At 42.3% G+C, this 20,991-nt stretch overlaps 1 protein-coding gene across 2 annotated transcripts in view; it reads right to left on the bottom strand.

Annotated features, from left to right (window-relative positions):
• Window positions 1-9,641: 9,641 nt before the first annotated feature.
• LHFPL1 (LHFPL tetraspan subfamily member 1) overlaps window positions 9,642-20,991 on the bottom strand; it is a 52,590-nt gene continuing 41,240 nt past the window's right edge. For both annotated transcript variants that reach the window (XM_007466309.1, XM_007466310.1), the window contains one exon: window positions 9,642-10,034. In XM_007466309.1, the coding sequence (XP_007466371.1) occupies window positions 9,853-10,034 (182 nt within the window). In that variant the 3' untranslated portion in view covers window positions 9,642-9,852. The remainder of the gene's footprint in view (window positions 10,035-20,991) is intronic.

Here is a 20,991-nt window from a genome sequence, read left to right on the forward strand (position 1 = left end):
AATATATTAGTTTTTATTGCTGCCTAACAAATTACCATCAACTTTGTGGCTTAAAATAATACCCATTTATTAGTTCACAATTCTGCAGGTCAGAAGTGCAGCATGGTGTGACGGGAACCTCTGCTCAGGGTCTTACACGCTGTCAGCTGAGCTGCATTCTCATTGGAAGCCCCGGGCTCTCTTCCAGAGATGAGTTCCTTGCAGTTACAGGACTGAGGTCCCTGTCTCTGTGCTGACTGTCAGCCAGGGGGCCACTCTCTGTTCCCAGAGGCCCCTTCCATATTCAAACTGGCAACAGCATTTCACATCCTTCTCATGCTTTGAATATCTCTAACTTCCCCTTCTGTCGTTCCTTTCTGCCACCAGCTGAAAAAAGTTTTCTGCTTTTATGGGCTCATGTGAGTAGATGAGGCTCACTGGGCTAATCGCCCTAACTGAAGGTCAGCTGTGCCGTATAATAATATAATCACCGGAGTGATATCTCACTATACTAGAAGCTCAAACTGGATGTATTTTTAGAATTCTTCCTACCACAAGTAATAAAGGGACACTTGTATATGTGTGTGCACCCACATACACTCTTTTCCCTTCCCTCTTCACCATTCACAGTTTTGCAGACCTGTGAGTCCATAAATCAATACATTTCCAGGATCTAGCAATAGTCAGAATTTTCCCCAACTTCTCCTTTCTTTTTGGTAAGATTTTGGAAATAGATCCTACTGCTCCCATCACTTCAGATACTAGTGCAGTCCTTGACTTTAGACCACAAAAGGGTGAATTTACAGTTATGTTAGAGCACTGCCTTGAGAGCAAATTCTCCCTCAGGGTTGGTCAGAAGAATGGAAACTGTTTTGTTGTTGTTGGTTTTACAGAAGTGCTCAATGGTGTATAGCAGTGGGTGGTGACCATTTACATTTCACAAGTTCCCTGAAACCCCAAATCTCTTTGAGCTGCTGATTTTGAAAGTACTTCCATTTATCTAAATGCTCATGATTTTTCTATTATTTAGAAGTAAAATAGGTTTCTGGCTATTGTCACATTTGATAGTCTAAAATACAAATTCAAAGAGAAAATTGTGCACAAGTGAAGACGTGAAAGCAGGATATGTTAAAGTTATGGTGCAGCTGGGAATCAGGTTGAACAGAGGGCTACTGCCCATGCATTGCTGTGATTTCCAGAAGAAAAGGGACGTGCATTATTTTTCAGAACCCAACCCAATAGAAATATGATTATGTTTGAATGGTAGTATGCCAGCCCTGCAAATGATAAAAGTCCTTGAAATTTAAGGTGTGAGAAGATTCTAGCCTAAAAGCAACCAGGGAAAGATCAATTACTGAGGATGGCCCTCGTATATACCTTCAACCTATATCTGAGTTATTCTTTATACTTATGCATAAATACCATGGATATTTACATGGATTCTTTTGAGCTTCCCAACTACCCTGTAAAAGGAATGGCTATGCAAAAAAAGGAAAAAAAAACCTCTTTCTAAATGTGCTAATTGAAAGCAACCTTAGTCTGGCAAGAGTTTAGAGTTAGGAAAGACAATTTTGAGTTAATGTTCTACACTACTGCTGACTCAGACCTAAAAGTATGGTGTGGAGATGTGCTCATCCTGGCTGAGAGAGCAAAACTGTGAAAGAGCTTAGAGATCTGTGGGGAAGTATACTGTCAGAGAAAGGAAAGCTTGCGTAACAATGAGATAGGTCCTTTTTCCTAGGTTGTATTCCAAAGAGTTTAGAGTTTGGTTCAGAATCCTAGAATGCTACTGAGTCAGAATTTTGTATAAATAATGAGAGCGTGTCTGACCTAGAAAAGAGAGATGAAGTGTATAAAGTTCAGCCAAAAATAGCTTTGCATTTGGGCGCAGGGAGCAAGGAAGCTGAGACAGAAATGTGGCATTAGACTGGGGGAAATAGAGACTTTACTCTTAAATGGCGCACACAAAAACTCACATGTTCCAGGACCCAGGGCAAAAGCAATAATCGGATAGGAACCTGGGTAAGACCTACCTGCTGGTCTTGGAGGGTCTCCCAGAGAAGCAGAAGGCAACTGCAGCTCACCCTGGGAACGTAGACAATGGCGGCAAACATTTTCGGGAGCTCCTTCTACCACGGGGATACTGGTGCTCCTCCCTCTAGCTTATTAGCCCCAGGACCAAGCCCTACCCTGGCCCAACAGCCTGCAGGCACAAGTGCTGTGATGCCTCAGGCCAACTAACTAGCTGGGCAGGGACACATCCCCAGCCAGCAGCAGACAAGCTACTTAGACAGCCTGAGCCCACAGCCGCCAACTCTGGACATGGTCCTGCCCACCAGAGGGCCCAGGACCCAGCTCCACCCACCAGGCCAGAATCCCCTGGGCCACGGCCCCACCCTCCAGGAAGCTTGTTCTAGCCTCTGGACCAGCCTTACCCACTAGGGGGCAGACACCAGACGCAAGAAAACCACAGTCCTACAGCCTGTGGACCCATCCTGCTTATCAGTAGGTCAGACCCTGCCCTTAGACCAGCTGGGCCCGGATACCTTTCATTTCGGCCAACTAGCAGGCCAACTAGCAGGCCAATACAAGCTTTGGGGCACTCCAGACCCCATACCCAACTGTGTCAAGAAGTTCCCCCTCCCCACCACCAGTGATCTGATACCTACTCTGGTTACCCCAGGCCCTGCAACCAGACTTTAGGACCCAATTCTGCCTGCCAGTAGTCCAGCACTAACCCCAGGACCTGGCTTCACCCACCCGTGTGTGGGCAACAGCCTCAGAGTCTTCTGGACACTGACTCTGCCCACTAGTAAGCCAGCACTAGCCTAGAGTTATTACTTTGGGAGTCATCAATATTTAAGTCAGTGGTTCTCAATCACAGCTGCACATTAAAATCACACAGTGACCTATAAAATTTAGATATGTCCAGGCCTTACCCTAAACCAATTAAATTAGAACCTCTGAAAGTGGGCCTAGGCATTAGCAGTTTTAACTCTCCAGCTAATTCCAATTTGCAATCACCGTTGCCAACCACTGGCATAGATCAGTGCTTCTCAAACTTTAATGAATATGAATCACCTGGGGATTTTGCTAAAAGGCAGATTATGATTCAGTACGCCTGGGGTAGGGCCCAATATTCTAAATCTCTAATGCACTCCCATGTTTTTGGACTATAGCTCACACTTTGAGTAGCAAGGGTATAGATAATATTTAAAGCCATGAAATTGGATGAACTCATCAAGGGAGTGGGTATATACAGAGAAAATGCAAGAACAGTTATTGTTTTCCTTTGTCAACAGTGGGGACCAGGCAGATTATTAAATTTAACAAGGATTAATTAAGATTTTGTCAGACAGGGCTTCCCTGGTGGCGCAGTGGTTGAGAGTCAGCCTGCCGATGCAGGGGACACGGGTTCGTGCCCAGGTCTGGGAAGATCCCACATGCCGCGGAGTGGCTGGGCCCGTGAGTCATGGCCGCTGAACCTGCGCGTCCGGAGGCTGTGCTCCGCAACGGGAGAGGCCACAACAGTGAGAGGCCCGTGTACAGCAAAAAAAAAAAAAAAAGGTTTTGTCAGACAAATATATTACAGGGTGAGCAGGGGGCAAAAGAGTGGCACATTTTTTCAAGAGGTGATTACATTGATGAACTATGGACTTTGGATTGGGTAAGTAGGATGGGATCGAAGAGTTGATAGAGTGGGGATATTAGAAAACGTGAGCTGAAAGAATAAGAAGTGTGGTCAGGAATGGGAGGCTGGAAATCTGGATTTTGGTGATGGTGCACTTATTGCCAATGTCAAAAGTGGGAGCAGCAGAGCTTGAATGGAAGAAAAATATCATTGGAGGTAAGGAAGTCAAAGAACTGAGAGACCAAGAAGTTGGCAGAGTGGTTCATGTAGATGTTAAAGTTTCCAAAAGGATGACAGAAAGGAATGAAAAAAAAAAAAAAGAAAATGAGCCAGGTGCTGAAGTCTTCAATGAATGAGAGATGACAAGGGGGTCAGCAGATGATGTCAACAATGAAGATGCGATACTATGGTCTAGCAGCCCCCAGAGTCTGACTCAGTTGGACTGGGGTGGGACATAAGCATCAAACTTAAAAAATAAATCTCGGAGCAATCTAATGTGAACCAGGATTCAAAATTACTGTGTTAGAATAATCAGTGCGAAATGAAAGGTATTGGGCCACTGGATGGTACATGCCTTCTATAGATCCTGGGGTGTGCAAAGGTCAACAGCAGATAGGAGATGCTGTCTTAGAAAGTTTTGTAAACTCAGAGAAGTAACTTGCCCAAGGACACAGAGCTTGGAAATGTCTGGGCTGGGATTTAAACCTTGATCTGTCTGACTCCAAAACCAAACCTGAACTGTTTTCACTTTACCATGTTGTCTGGGGCAGGGAAGGGGGGGCAGTATTTTAGCTCGATATACAAAGAGATATCTCGGAAAAAAATTGCAAAGTTTCCCCAAATGGGATTCTAATAGGCCACAGTGGAGGGAGGCAATGTGTCTCTGGAATGATTCCCATGTTTACCTCTTCATCTACCCCTCTTTATTCCCCTTGATCTTTCTACCAGCTTTGTTTCCTTTCTGTAGTTGCCACCACCTCTTCAGGAAGTAGAGGCACTACATGAAAAGGAGCCAACATCATGGGCTGCCCTCATGGATGCCAGGTGGCCTTGATGCCCTCCTCTCCCAAGTACTGTTCTCTGGAGCCTCCTTTCTGGAGAGAGAGGAAGAACCAGGATATAGTGCTGCAGTCAAAACCAAGCATTCTGTCTCCCCCTACTTCTGCCTCCTGATATATCAGCAGCCCTGTATAATGAAAATCTAAATCATTTGTGTGCACATACAGCAATTGTTTATTTGCTGTTAGCTTTGAAGACTCAGTGGGGGTTCGATGCCTTTAGAGAAGACATCAGCACTGGGAGAGCCTAATCTCATAAGTAGACGAAATGAAAATTGAAGCTGAAAATACATCTCTCTATATCTGAAAGAGAGGCCAGTAATAAATATCCTTCAACTGCAGCCCCCCTCCAGATGAGAAAATGCTTTTAAACCAGGGACACAGAGCGGAGATGACTCCTTGTAAGGGTGCTGCCTTCTGTCTGCTAAGAAAGCTTTACTAGGTCTGGTTAGAGATTGATGGTGAGTTCTAGAAATAGCAGAACTTTCCCCTCAAGCCACAAAGTGTGTTGCCTGCCATCTTTTACAAAATGCATTCACTATTAGTTTTCTTGAAACTTCCATTTTTTTCCTCACCGACAGACTGTCTTGGGACTAAATACAATCTTGAAGCTTCTCCACATTAGTATTTCTACCAAGAGTGCATGCCAGATTGAAGACAGTGTCCTTAGCACATTACGAAGGGGCCAGACCTCCCTCTTAGTCCAACTTGTTGGACAATTTATAAAGCCTCTGCTTGCCAGCAGCTTCTTCATCCCCTCATCCTCCTAGGGTTTCCCCTCATCCAACCCAAACCTCATATTACCACCTACTCTTGCAGAAGCTCAGAGGCCGGAGCCTGTCCATATTGGTTCAGGGCACATGTCCCTGCAAGGTGGGAAGTCATCAGCATGTGAAAATCAATGGAGGCAGCTACTGCCCTGGGAACAGGGATAATGAGAGGTGACGTTAGGGAGAAGGCATCACTCAAGACAGACCTGGATGACTTGACACTTGCAGTATACCAAGGGCCACCAAAGTTGGAGAAATTGTAACCCTACAGACACAGAGACATGCCAGATGGGTGAGTGCTGTCCATCTGACATTCTTTCCTGAAGGAATATCCTGCCAAATAGACTCTTAAGAAATAATCAGTTGGTTTTGAGCTAGCCTGGGTGAATAGCTTCCCACCTCTCACCCCTCTACACACAAGATCTAAGTGGTTCCAAGAGTCAGAAAGGACCCATGGTTAAGAACCTGATCTGTGTGCACAGGCAGGGAGCAGGCCGGCCAGCCAGGCATGGGACAGACCACCGTCTCTGAGATCCTCACTTTGCTCCTTCAGCCCTCCCCCAACCCATGGGCTGTCCTCCCTCTCTGCTTAACAGCAGCCAGAGGAGGCAGGCTTAGCTTCCAAGAGCCCACTTTAGGCCACAGGGGAAAAAAATAGGCTAGTCAGACATCTATACAAAAACAATGCTTGGCAGGAAAGAAACCAGACTCAGGCAGGGAGGAATTCAAATTCAAATTGAACAAGGGGCTGGATCCCTCTTTGAATATAAGCCCCTGCAGGCCTGGTTTCTTCACAGGAAAAAAAAAATCCCTTTTAAATCCTCTCCCCTTTCCCTGGAAGAGGAGAGGAAACATGCCAACTAATACCTTATACAAGGTGACAGTCATTTAAAATGGTTCTTTTGAATTAACCCCTTCCTGCTCAGTCTCCTCTCTAGGGTATAACTACTTTACAGTGTGTTCAGGTATCTGGGCCATGGAGGGCAGCAAAGCATTGACTTCCCGGGAAGCAATGTGTAAGGGAATGGTAGCAACGGGAGCTGAGAAAACTCACTGAGCTGTTATTTTCCATTTGCCGCTCACACCCGCAATGTCCATTCTCTGCCCTTCTACTCCATGCTCTGTGACAAAGGAGGCTGACTGTGGCAACGGCCTTTTTTGCCAGCTGGCATCTGGCTGGGTCTGACTAATGGTGGGCATTGGGAGATCAGAGAGCGGGAAGAGAGGGAGATAAAGATTTTGTGCCCCTGTCTGCCTCCTAGCTGTGTTACATTTGGGCAGAGTTCACACTGTGCTACCTAAAGACACAGCTCCTATCAGGCAGCCCTTCCTGCATGGCTACAGTTCTTGCTGGGTTCCAATAACGCAGTTACTTCCCCTTGTCCCTTCAGTCTTTGGGGGTGATAACAGCTCCCCGCCATGCATCGCCTCTGTATGCCTCACCATCACTGTAGATTCCCTAAATTTTACCCACACCACCATAAATAGCCCCTTCATTCAGCTCAGCTAGGGAAACTCCTTGAGTATACCATCTCTTTCCTGCCAATACCCTGACTTGAACGCTTATATCACTTTCACAAATCCTATCCTGCAGAATTCCAGAAGGTTCCCTAGCCTGAGAAGATCACCTGATCCACCTGCCTTTTCGAAAGAGACTGATCTGCATTTCCTCAAACACCTGACATATTCTCCATACATTGAGCTCTCCTAAATTACAGTTGCATTATTGTGCCTACACAATAAAAATGAAGTTTGAGCCATTTTCATTTTTGTTTTACCTGTTCTTAGTCATCTGTCTTGGGGACAGGGGATGCTGCAAACCTAATTACATTGCTTTCCTCCCAGTGAGATATGTTCAACTTGCTTTACCTTAAACACTTAATCCAGTTCCATGGGGAAGATAATACTTGACATGAATCCAATCATCAGTTCCTTACTATCTGTTATTCCTATGGTATTCCCCCTCTCGGTGATAGCCCACATCTCAGAGAGATCATGCCAAAATTTTTACTTGTCCTCACCTACCATATCCATTAGACATCAAGTGCCATGGGATCTACTTCCTAGATATCTTTCTGAAATTTTAATATGCTCTATTTAACCCAATATACCCAAAATATTATCATTTCAACATTTACTCAGTATAAAATTATTAATAAGATATTTTAATTCTGGTATGTAACAAAATATTCTAAATATCTTCTTTCAAATTCATCCATTTGCTCCAGCTCCACACTCACTATCTTAATTCAGGACTTGATTTTCTTATACCTAGATTATTGAAAAATCTATAGTCTCTCCCTATTTTCTTCCATCCTCCTCACATTAGTCAAACTGATCTTTGAAAAACACAAATATGTTCACATCACTTCCCTTTCAATGGCCCTCCTTTAGGATAAAATCCAAACTCCTTACCCTAGTGTAGAAGATCCCATTGGTATTTCCCTTTTCAGCTTCAGCTTCTGCCTCCTCCCTTTTCACACCTCTGTTCATCATTCTTGTGATGGGACCATGTTTTCTCATGTCTCCATGCTCTGCTTTCCACGTTCCCTTGTATGGTACACACTTAGCCTTTGCTGACTAACTCCCCATATTCATCTCTTAGACTCATCTTAGGCATCATCTTTTCTAGAAATCTTTCCCATGAACCCCTTCACCCCAAGTTGGTTTAATAGCCCCTCTATGTGATCCTTTAGCCCCCAGCCCTTCACTTGGTAGCATGTAACACACTGTTTGGCAATTATTTATCTACATGTCTGTCAATACCCTGTCACTTTTAGGGTGAGAAACTGTATCTTTTTTCCCCCCAGTACTTAGCATAGAATGTGGCATACAGTAGGATATTCAAAAAGTGTGTCCTGACTGAGTGATTAAATGAATGAATGAGCTCATGAATGAAGTGTATACTTGAATTCACTTACCTGCATAAGGCCGATATATGGACCCTGACCCTTCTTGGGATGGCATATAACTAATGAGAACATTTTTTGCCATTTCTCTCCTTCCAGGTAGGGCTGTACCGGGCTGTACCGAAACCACTCTGGAGTGATTAAGAATAGAAAGAGATGAGCTGGCCTGTTGTGTCACAGGCCCTCCCTAGTCCCTAAAGCTGTAGTTATGGGGCAATAGAGCTAGCCTGTATTAATTAGGGAGGAGTAGGGGAGACAAATTCTGTCCCTGAGAGACACCAAGTCCTTCTACACCATCCATCAGCCTTGAGCACAGATGGGATGGAGGCCAAGCCTAAAAATACATCAGCCTTAGGTGACATCAGGACTCTGTTCTTTTATGTCTAATTCACCCCAGATGGAAGGGAAAGCACTTGATGAATAGTCTTTGAAACAAGTGGAGAAATGTGTATCATGCTAGGAATGACTATAGGGGCAAAAGGCCACTGTGGATTTCCTGGTCAATAAAAATGAACTCTAATAGGAATTTCAATAAGGAACCAGCAGAAACATCCTTGTCATCATCATTCTGAATTTGTGTTTATTGAGCACACAACAAATGCTAGTCTCTGCTCAGAACATTTGATGAACACCATTTCTGTATCTATAAGGGACTAGGGAATACTTGCCACTATTTTGGTGCCAGTCACCCAGCCAGAACACAAAATGAACTTTTATGAATATTCTAAAGCATAATGAGGAAGGGGTCTTAGACTATATGCAAGCATCCTTGATTAGTGTTTTCCCCATTGGGAGTCACCCTCCCCATAAGCTTGCGCACAACCGGCAAGGAAGAAAAACAGGAAAAAAGAGGATGAGTCAAGGTATAGTCCTGAGAAAGTCACAAAAATTGGGGCAGTGGCACTCTATAGATGTTTGGAGATGGCAATAAGTATCAGGGAATGACCAAAGGAACGGAGCGGTGGGAACCATCCCTGTCCATCTCATGGCCCCTTCATGCACAAGTGTTTTTACCCAAACTTTAAGCTTTGGGGTAAGTGATAGGAGCTGTAGAACTCTGAAGAGCTGCTTGACTGTGCAGTTACCTTTCAACTGAGGATCTTTCTTATTATTTTGTATGAAGGAGCACTTTGGGAGTTGGGGGCTAGTGGGCACTCACCAGCTAGGTAAACATTAGAGAGAATTATTGTTCTTTTTTTGGCCACACCGTAGGATCTTAGTTCCCCGACCAGGCATCGAACCTGCGCCCCCTGCATTGGAAGCACGAAGTCTTAACCACTGGACCGCCAGGGAAGTCTGAGAATTATTGTTCTTGATGAATTTTGTAAATAGCCACTGACCCACTGGCTTAAGGGAAACCAAAGATGAATGACTGGGGAGTTAAAAAGCATGCAAACACTGGGTTACACTACTGGCAAGTGGGTAGGAACTGGCCTAGTCTTAGTACCTCTTTGCAAGGCTCCCTTCCCTCCTCTTTCCCACCCTCTCCAATCTTCTGCTAAAGCTCAAGGTTTGAAGCAGTGGTCAAGCTCCATGGCATAAGAATTGGTGTTCCTCATGATGCTCTCCACCAACATGACAGGCTTGGGGTGTCTTCCAGCAAAGCAAGAGAGCCAGGTGCACATCAACATGGCTGCAGCTGCGCCACCTCCAGCACAGTAATATGCCCAGCCAAGCCGACAGGTACCTGTGGAAACAGAGACAGAGACATGAGGGTTAGAGTGTCTTCTCATACATTCTCTTTGAGATGTAAGGGTTAAAGTGAATGCGAGTGGACTTACTCTTTCCTCCCTTGCTGATGGCTGGTATTAGCTTTAGCAAGAGGTTATAAAATTTTATTCTGTTACAGTAGGAACCTGGGGGTGATGTTGGTGGTGGCAGTGGTGGTGATGCTAATGACAGTGATGACAAGAACAACTTGATCAAGTGTCAAGAACTATGCTAAGCTCTTTAGACATATATTTCATTGATCATTATAGTAACTATATGAGTTAGCTACTCTTATTATCCCTGTTTTATACAAGATGAGGCAACCAAGGCACAGGTTAAGTTAATTGTGAAAAATCACACAGAAAGTGGTAGGGTCGGGATATAAACCCTGGCTCATCTTGACTCTGAAGCTCCACAGTTTTAACCACACTGATATATTACAGTTCATGGACTGTTTTCAAAGAACTATATCCTGTTATCATCAGGAAATTTGCAGGCAAAAGCAAATCCCTTGCTCCGTACCACGTGTCTCTATCCTAACCTAATTTTTCAACATCCAGGGAGGAAATATGCATTGGAATCAAGGCCAAGCTTCTAAGGGGTAGTTTCAGTTTGAAGGATAATGGGAAAGGTCACCTGCTCAAAAATATCCACCCCACAACTTATCATTCATTCTACCAGAGGTAGATTCTTTCCTTTGAAGTGTTTGAGTTTTTTCAGAGATCCATCAGTAAAGGTCAATGCCCAAAGAAAGAGCGCTATTATATTACAGGGATCAGAGTAATAAATAACTGCTAAAATCAAGTGCCTAAGCAAATAGGACTCCAGAAATTGGAGTAGATGTCCAGTGATACAAAATTGCAAAGGAATTCTGAGAAAAAAAGGTGGGCAGTGACTTTCACCTACCTCACAGTCTTGCAGAAAGTGAGTCCTGACTATAGTCAGTCAGGTGGGGATGTCAAGACTCATCTTCATGACAATTTACTTTTTTAAATTGAAGTATAGTTGATTTACAAGATTATATTAGTTTCAGGTGCACAGCATAGTGACTCAGTATTTTTACAGATTATACTCCATTAAAAGTTATTATAAGATAATGGCTATAATCCCCTGTGCTATAGAATATATCCTGTTGCTTCTCTATTTTATACACAGTAGTGTGTATCTCTTAATCCCATACCCCTATCTTGTCTCTCCCCCATTTCCTCTCCCCACTGGTAATGAAGTTGGTATTCCATATCTGTGAGTCTGTTTCTGTTTTGCATGTATGTTCATTTGTATTATTTTTTTAGATTCCACATATAAGTGATACCATACAGTATTTGTCTTTCTCTGTCTGACAAACCACTAAGCATAATATTCTCTAGGTCCATCCATGTATCTGCAAATGGCAGAATTTCATTCTTTTTTATGATGGAGTAATATTCCACTGTATGTATATGTATGTGTGTGTATACATATGTGTGTGTGTGTGTGTGTGTGTGTGTGTGTGTGTGTGTGTGTGTGTATACCACATCTTCTTTATCCATTTATCTGTTGATGGACATTTGGGTTTCTTCCATATGCTGTCTATTGTAAATAGTGCTGCTATGAACATTGGGGTGCACGTATCTTTTTGAACTAGTGTTTTTGTTTTTTCCTGATATATACACAGGAGTGGAATTGCTGGGTCATATAGTAGTTTTCTGAGGACTCTCCAAACTGTTTTCCATAGTGTCTACAGCAATTTATATTCCCACCAACAGAGTACAAGTGTTCCTTTTTCTCTATATCCTCACTAACATTTGTTATTTGTAGACTCTTTGATGATAGCCATTCTGACAAGTGTGAGGTGATGTGTCATTGTTTTGTTTGACTTGAATTTCTCTGATAATTAGCAATATTGAGTATTTTTTCATGTGTCTGTTGGCCATCTGTATGTCTTCTTTGGGAAAATGTCTATTCAGATCTTCTGTACAATTTTGACTGGGTTGTTCCTTTTTATGATATTAAGTTATATGAGCTATTTGTATATTTTGGATATTAACCACTTGCAGGCCATATCATTTGCAAATATTTTCCTCCATTTCATAGGTTGTCTTTTTATTTTGTTGATAGTTTCCTTTGCTGGGCAAAAGCTTTTAAATTTAATTAGGTCCCATTTGCTTATTTTTGCTTTCATTTCTTTTGCCTTGGGAGACAGATACAAAAAAGACATTGCTACAATTTATGTCAAAGAGTGTTCTGCCTATGTTCTCTCCTAGGAATTTTATGGTTTCAGGACTTACATTTAGATCTTTAACCCATTTTGAGTTTATTTTTGTATATGGTATGAGGAAATCTTACTGTTTTGCATGTAGCAGTCCAGTTTTCCCAGCACCAGTTTGTTTTTTTTTAAGTTTACATCTCTTTATTCTCAAAACAAGATCACAAGACATTTGTTATAAGTTACTGGGTAGATTAGTTCTTTTTTTTTTTAACATCTTTATTGGAGTATAATTGCTTTACAATGGTGTGTTAGTTTCTGCTTTATAACAAAGTGACTCAGTTATACACATATATCCCCATATCTCTTCCCTCTTGCATCTCCCCCCCTCCCACCCTCCCTATCCCACCCTTCTAGGTGGTCACAAAGCACCGAGCTGATCTCCCTGTGCTATGTGGCTGCTTCCCACTAGCTAGCTATTTTACATTTGGTAGTGTATGTACGTCCATGCCACTCTCTCACTTTGTCCCAGCTTACCCTTCCCCCTCCCTGTATCCTCAAGTCCATTCTCTAGTAGGTCTGCGTCTTTATTCCCATCTTGCCCCTAGGTTCTTCATGACCTTTTTTTTTTCTTAGATTCCATATATATGTGTTAGCATATGGTATTTGTTTTTCTCTTTCTGACTTATTTCACTCTGTATGACAGACTCTAGGTCCATCCACCTCACTACAAATGACTCAATTTCGTTTCTTTTTATGGCTGAGTAATATTCCATTGTATATATGTGCCACATCTTCTTTATCCATTCATCTGATGATGGACACTTAGGTTGCTTTAGCTAGCTATTTTACATTTGGTAGTGTATGTACGTCCATGCCACTCTCTCACTTTGTCCCAGCTTACCCTTCCCCCTCCCTGTATCCTCAAGTCCATTCTCTAGTAGGTCTGCGTCTTTATTCCCATCTTGCCCCTAGGTTCTTCATGACCTTTTTTTTTTCTTAGATTCCATATATATGTGTTAGCATATGGTATTTGTTTTTCTCTTTCTGACTTATTTCACTCTGTATGACAGACTCTAGGTCCATCCACCTCACTACAAATGACTCAATTTCGTTTCTTTTTATGGCTGAGTAATATTCCATTGTATATATGTGCCACATCTTCTTTATCCACTCATCTGTTGATGGACACTTAGGTTGCTTCCATGTCCTGGCTATTGTAAATAGAGGCCAGCACCACTTATTAAAGAGACTGTTGTATATTCTTGCCTCCTTTGTCATAAATTAATTGACCATAAGTGTGTGGGTTTATTTCTGGGCACTCTATTCTCTTCCATTGATCTATGTGTCTGTTTTTGTGCCAGTACCATGCTGTTTTGATTATTGTAGCTTTATAGTATAGTCTGAAATCTGGAAGGGTTATACCTCCAGGTTTGTTCTTTTTTCTGAAGATTGCTTTGGCAATTTGGAGTCTCTTGTAGTTCCATATGAATTTTAGGATTATGTGTTCTAGCTTGGTGAAAAATATCATGGGTATTTTAATAGGGATTGCATTAAATCTGTAGATTTCTTTCTTTCTGTGGTATGGCCATTTTAGCAATATTAATTCTTCTAATTCAAGAGCATGAAATAGGTTTCCATTTCTTTGTTTCATCTTCAATTTCCTTCATCAATGTTTTATAGCTTTCAAAGTATAGGTCTTTAACCTCTTTGGTTAAGTCTATTCCTAAGTATTTTATTCTTTTTGATGTAATTTTAAAACTGATTTTTTTTACTTTCTTTTTCTGATAGTTCTTTAACAATGTATAGAAAAGCAACAGATTTCTGTATATTAATCTCATATCCTGCAACTTTATAGAATTCACTCATTAGTTCTAATCATTTTCTGGTGGAGACTTTAGGGTTATCTCTACGTTGTATCATGTCATCTGTAAGTAGTGAGAGTTTTACTTCTTCATTCCAATTTGGATGCTTTTAATTTCTTTTTCTTGTCTGATTGCTGTGGCTAGGACTTCCAATACTATGTTAAATAGAAGTGACAAGAGTGGGCATCCTTGGCTTGTTCCTGAATTTAAAGGAAAGAATTTCAGCTTTTCACTGTTGAGTATTATGTTAGTTGTGGGTTTGCTGTAAATGATCTTTATTACATTGAGATATGCTCACTCTATACCCACTTTGATGAGAATTTTTATCATGAATGGATATTGAATTTTGTCAAACGATTTTTCTGCATCTTTTGAGGTGATCATGTGATGTTTATCCTTTCTTTTATTAATTCATGTATCACATTGATTGATTTGTGAATACTGAAGCATTCTTGCATCCCTGGAATAAATCCCACTTGATCACAGTGTATGATACTTTTTATATATTGTTGAATTTGGTTTGCTGATATTTTGTTGAGGATTTTTGCATCTATGTTCATAAAGATATTGGCCTGTAATTTTCTTTTCTTTTTAGTATCTTTGTTTGCTTTTGGTATCAGGGTAATGGTGGCCTCATAGAACGAATCAGGGAGTGTTCCCTCCTCTTCAATTTTTTGAATAGTTTGAGAAGGATAGGTATCATCTTTTCTTTATATGTTTGATACAATAGAATTCCTATGTGAAGCCATCAAGTCCTGGACTTTTGTTTGCAGGGAGTTTTTAAATTACAAATTCAATTTGACTACTAGTGATCAGTCTGTTCAAATTATCTGTTTTTTCTTGATTCAATCTTGGCAGGTTGTATGTTTCTAGAAATTTTCTTTCTTCTAGGCTGTCTAATTTGTTGGCATATAACTATTCATAATATTCTCATTATTTTTTGTATCTCTGTGGTATCAGTTGTTATTTCTCCTCTTTCATTTTTTATTTTTTTTACCTGGGCCTTCTCTCTTTTATTCTTGGTGAACAAATTTTATCAGTTTTGTTTATCTTTTCAAAAAATAGATCTTGGTTTCATCGATCTTTTCTATTTTTTAATCTTTATTTAATTATTTCCTCTCTGATCTTTATTATTTCCTTCCTCTGCTGACTTTGGGCTTTTTTTGTTTGTTTGTTCTTTTTCTAATTCCTTTAGGTGGTAGGTTAGGTTGTTTAATTGAGATTTCTCTTTTTTCTTGAGGAAGGCCTTTGTTGCTATAAACTTCCCTCTTAGAACTGCTTTTGCTGCATCTCATAGATTTTGGAGTGTTGTGTTTCCATTTTCATTTGTCTCAAGGTATTTTCTGATTTACTCTTTGATTTCTTCATTGACCCTTTTTTTTTTCTTTTTTTCTGAGCTGTGTGGCATGTGGGATCTTATTTCCCTGACCACGGATCGAACCTGTGCCCCCTCCATTGGGAGTTCAGAGTCTTAACCACTGGACCACCAGGGAAGTCCCAACCCATTGTTTTTTAGTAGCATGTTTCTTCATCTCCATGTGTTTGGGCTGGAGATGGAGGGGCTAGAGCTGGAGCCAGTGTGAGGTGGGACTTCCCCTCTGCTCAGTGGCTTTCACCACCCTATCAAGGGTGGGATCTGATCCCATGTTGCTGGAGCAGAAGCCCTGAAGTTTGAGCCCAAGCTGCCTCTGTTGCCTTTATGTGTGTGTTTTCCCCTCTCCCCAGACTAGGAACCTTGCCCCAGAGATGGGGAGTGCTGAAGCAAAGGGGCCCTGTGCAGGCTCTCTGCTCAAGTCAGCCCCAGACAGAGATCCAAGCTGTCTCCGATGTGCTGCCTGTACAGGCGCCTGCAATTGTTTCCTCTCTCCTCAGACACAGCCTCAGGTGCAAGTCCCCTTTGTCTCTCATAGCTGCCACCCATACCCTGTTGTGGAGCCACACCACAAGACAGGCAGGGCCCATGTGAACTGTCAGCATATACTGGGGGGTGAGCTATAGTGGAATGGCCACCATCAGAGGTCTCGGCTGCTCCTGATGCACTGCTTGAGTAAGTGCCAATTGTAGCCACTGCTGTTCCAGCCACTGCTGTTCCACCGAGGTTCTGCCCTGAGACCTGATCACCTCTGTATCCCATGGTCAAATCTTCTCCTCGGTTGTGGCTGCCCCAGATCCAGTGCTGCACTATGATGTGGAGTGGGTGGGGCTGGAGTGTTTGCTTAGCTTGGGCTGGGAAGCAGTGGGGCAGTTGTGGGAAACTCGGCAGCCACCAGAGCAGACCTCTCTCTGCCCTGCTTAGGGGGTAAGCAAGCATGCATACACAAGCACATGCTCCTCAAGAACAGAGGAGTCCAGGCTTCCCACTAGCCCCCCTGTTAGTACCTTTGGTTTTCCAACCAGCCAAGGTGGCTTGTCTCCTATGCATAGGACCCGGGACTGGGGCACACAATCTGTGTCTCTCACTGGTCAATCTTCAAGTTGGGTCTCCGTCTTTGCATTCTCCCTTTTCCTCTGAGTCCCTTCCCAGGGACGTAGGTCCTGACCCGATCACTTTTCTTCCCTTCCTACCCAAGTACATGTGTATCTTTTGTACAGACTTGGTTGCGCAGGAGTCCTACTGCCAGTTTCCAGATGATTTTCAGTGAGAATTTTTCCACATATGGATGCATTTTTGATGTTTGTATGGGGGGAGGTGAGCCTCATGTCCTCTCACTCCACCATCTTGATTGATCTCCCCTCATGACAATTTATTTTTCAATAACCAATTATTTCTCTTCACATGGTTCCCAGGGAACCTTAATTTTCCTTCTTTTAATTGTCTGGTTGCCATGTTATATAAAGAGTCTAAGATGCCCCCAAGTCAGGCTGCTTTGCTTTTTCATTAGGGCCAGGCTAATTTATTCCAAATTTCCTACCTCAGAAATAATCTTTCTACAACCAAGTCATCACTCATGCTGTCTCCCCTGCCATAAACAGCTTCTTTCCTCTTATTCACCAATTCATATCTTCCTCAGAATACTCTTCAGGACTCAGCACTTCCAGGAAGTCTTCCCTGACTAACCCCAGTGGGCTCGAGTCACCTCAACCAAGTAGCCCTCCAGGAATTCATCTATATACCCCTTATGTAGGTGTACTTGTTAGGCAAAATGTTGGAAGGAAGATTTTTATATCATGTATTTTTCACCTACTCTTTACCCCCTTCCAGATTGTTGGCTCAACAGAGTGAATGTATTTGTTTCTTTCTTGATGATGTTCCCATGCTCTGTCAACACTGGGTGCTCAGTATGATTTAGCCTAACAATACTTCAAAGATGGATATACTTGCATTTTTAACCCTTAACACCCAAACTTATGACTTAAATTTTGAATTAAAATGACAAAATCAGCTATTCTATTTGTTTCTGGAATGTGCTATAAGGGCTATGCACATTCTGTTCCCTTTGCCTAAAATGCTTAGTGCATGTACACATGTACACATACACTTCCCACCACTCTCTTTGCCTATTGAATGTTCAACCATTCTTCAGAGCTCAACTCAATCATTAATTCCTTAGTGAAGCCTTGCCTGACATCCCTAAGTCAAATTCCATCAAAAGCCCTCACTAGTACAGTGTACCTTTCCTTCTGTATCTGAATGAATTAATGAATTCCTTATACTCTCCCATGGCAAGTGTCAAATCTTAGTTCTTCAGGGGAGATGGTACTTTACCAATAGACTTAGGCAGTCATATGATTTCCTGAAGTCCCATAGCCCCACCCAAACTCATGGTGAGAGCAACAACAGTAGCTATTGAAACAATGCAATCTTCAGAGAGAGGGGGTAAATCCGAAAGAGAAGCCTTCTTAAAGAAAGGAATCCAACTATCTACAAAGTAACCTCAACGTGAATAATAATAGTGGAACTCTGGGAAGAATGAACTGAAAAATAAGATGTTGAAGCAAGCAGCCAATAGATCTGGATCCCCCCTCCAACCTTGTCATACCTCCTTTTAGACACTGACTCACTCACTCAGTAAAAGTAGGAGGTTTTATATAATGCTTTGTGTATCACAGAGTGAAAATTCTAGAGATGGGCAAACCTTCAACTTTTACCATCCTTGGAAGGAAGGCTATAGGCTGTATTGCATCCACTTCACAGACAAGAACATGAGGCTCAATCAAAAGCCCTAGGAGCCCTCTCAGAAGCAGAAGTTAGAGGCAGGGATCCAGACCAAGTATCTTTACTTTCAATCTGGTTCTCTGCCCTCTACTGTTTTTCTCATACTCCCAAAAGCCATTTTCCTCTTACAGGACACTTAACCTGTAAGGTCTAAAGAGGGAGCTCCTAAATCAATTTGCAATAGACTCACCTGAGCTTCTCTCCTAGCCTCCTCCAAGAAAATTCTCCTGTGCTCACATAGCAGAGTAGACAGGCGCTAGCTCTTGGGGTTGGCCCACTGTTGGGAAGCTTCCTCCTCTCTGATATGCTCCCAGTCTAGTCTAGAGAGGCATCAGAAGTCTCATTCTATTTCTTCAGTTGCCTGTCAGTTCATCCCCCCACTGGAGTAGCAGGGCTTTTTCTATTAGGTACATGCACCCTGGGACCAGGGAAAGACTTGTTTCTGTAAATGAAAGGAATAAATGCATAGCATGCCATTCTCCAAAGCCCTAAGCAGGAAGAAAGCTGACACAGTGGGCAGCTCCAGAGTGAAGAGCTAGCTAGAAAGGCCTTAATAAACTTTATTGAAGTCAAGTCAGAACCAGGTGTCGCTGGGCTAGGAACCGACACCAAAGTGCCCCCTTTGCCACCCCAAGTGCAGAGTTTCCTCTCACAGAGATGCCTATTAGGCCACTGAACAGCATCTAAGCCCAAGGCTGCTGCCACACAGGAAACCAAAGAGAAACAGAGGAAATATATCTTCTATCCAGTCCTCTCCCTACAACCCTACCTGTTATCTGCTTGAGGGAACAGAGACGTTACATGACTAGCATTGCAAAAGGGAAAAAAAAAAGCAAACCTTTTAAGGACTACATTTCCAAGTTGAGAGCTGCTGTCATTACTCACCTACTCCACAGAAAGCTTGGACACTGGTCTGATGGCTTACAGAGGAACTCGTGTTTTCTATGGAAGGATGCAAATGCAGGGAGTAGTGGCAATGAACTACCACACTTTACCTCCAATCACCTTTTAGTGAAGTCCCATGGACCATCACCAATCCCTAAATTCTATTCCTTGAAGTATAGTTGATCCTTCTATTCATCTGACAAATATTTATCAAGTACCTACTATGTGCCATACATTTTGAATATACCATCTCATTTGATTCTCACAACAGCCATGATTATTTCCATTCAGAGCTGAGGAAACCGAATCTCAGAAAGGTAAATTACTTTACCAACTTACGAATGTCAGAGTTGAAATTTGAATGCCAAGACTAAGTCCATGGTCATCCGTTTCAACCATGCCAGGAGAGTGGAGTCAAGGATACAAATTACTATGGTCCAAGTTTTATGAGACAGTATGATACCTTCAACTAATCACTTCACCTTTCTTGGTCTCAATTTCCTTTTCTTAAAGTGAAGGGAATTTTACTGGAGAGATTTCTAAAAGCACCTTTTAATTCAAATTTTCCATTCTACTATGAATGTGATAACTGCTTTAAGAGACATATGAGTAAACCAGTCCAGTAACATCCAGGGAAAGAATTATTTGTAGCTGGGAGGATTCAGGCTCAGATAGGGCTTTACAGAGGAGATAGCATTTCAACCAGACTTTAATAGTGGGACGTGGGCATTCTGTGCAGGGGGAGAGGTTGGTGTGAGCAAAGTTATATAAGCGAGAAAGCAGATCACATGTTTCAGAAAAGAAGCTGTAGATGGCAAATAATAAGTTGAATCTAGACCAGGAAGGACCATGAAATCTGTCATCTTTCCCACAAGGAGTGAAGAACAATGGAAAGTTTCTGATCAGAGAATGATATGATACAGCAAGGCTTCTCGGCACTATTGACATTTTAGGCCAAAAAATTCTTTGTTGTAATGGGGGGGTGTGGAGTGTTGTTTTGTGCATTGTAACACCCTGACCTCCACCTACTAGATGTCTGCAAATTACCCCTCCACCACTGAACTGTGGAAACCAAAAATATTGACAGACATTGCCAAACAGATGTCTCTGGGGGTGGAGGTGCGGGGTCAGGGTAGGGGGTGGATTGCTTTCCATTAAGAACCACTGAGTTGGAGGTACAGTTTGGGAAGATTAACCTAAAAGCTCTGTGTAAAAGGGATTGGAGGTAGTTTCATGCTACAGGCAGGGACCAGTTAACCAGAGGCCAGGGATGCTGTTGACACATCCAACAATACACAAAGCAGCCTCCCACAACAAAAAATGATCTGGCCAAAAATGTTAATATTTTCAAGGTTTATCAACCATCATTTAGGCAAACACCACATGTTTATACTTTGAATTACCTCCAAAATATATCTTAGTGACTGAAAGATTACCAGAGAAGAATGGACCCTTCTCCCTTAAGAACAGTTGTGCATGTTTCCTTACTGACCTGGGAAGCTGGCTGAAAGTGGGGGCTGGTCAGCCTTGAGCATTCTAGTGTGCTAGCCCAGGGAAGCTGGAGGTCAAGGAGAGAGATCTCACAAGGTATTGAGAAGGACCTACAAATTCCCTGGGAGTCAAGAGATATATGACATTTCTTTCTTTGAAGAAATCTCTTAACCCTACTGGACCTCAGCTCTCTTGCCCTTAAAATGAGAGAAAATAATTAAGTACCTGTGTAAAGATAGAGAAATAGGACCAGATGAGGTTTTGAGATCCTCTTCAGAAATAGCCAGGCTCACTGCTGCCTTGCCTTTTAGATAGAATGCACTGAATGCAATTCCATGCTAGAATTGTTCAA

The sequence above is a fragment of the Lipotes vexillifer genome, unplaced genomic scaffold (assembly GCF_000442215.2).
Source record: "Lipotes vexillifer unplaced genomic scaffold, Lipotes_vexillifer_v1.1 scaffold298, whole genome shotgun sequence".
Classification (NCBI taxonomy): domain Eukaryota; kingdom Metazoa; phylum Chordata; class Mammalia; order Artiodactyla; family Lipotidae; genus Lipotes; species Lipotes vexillifer.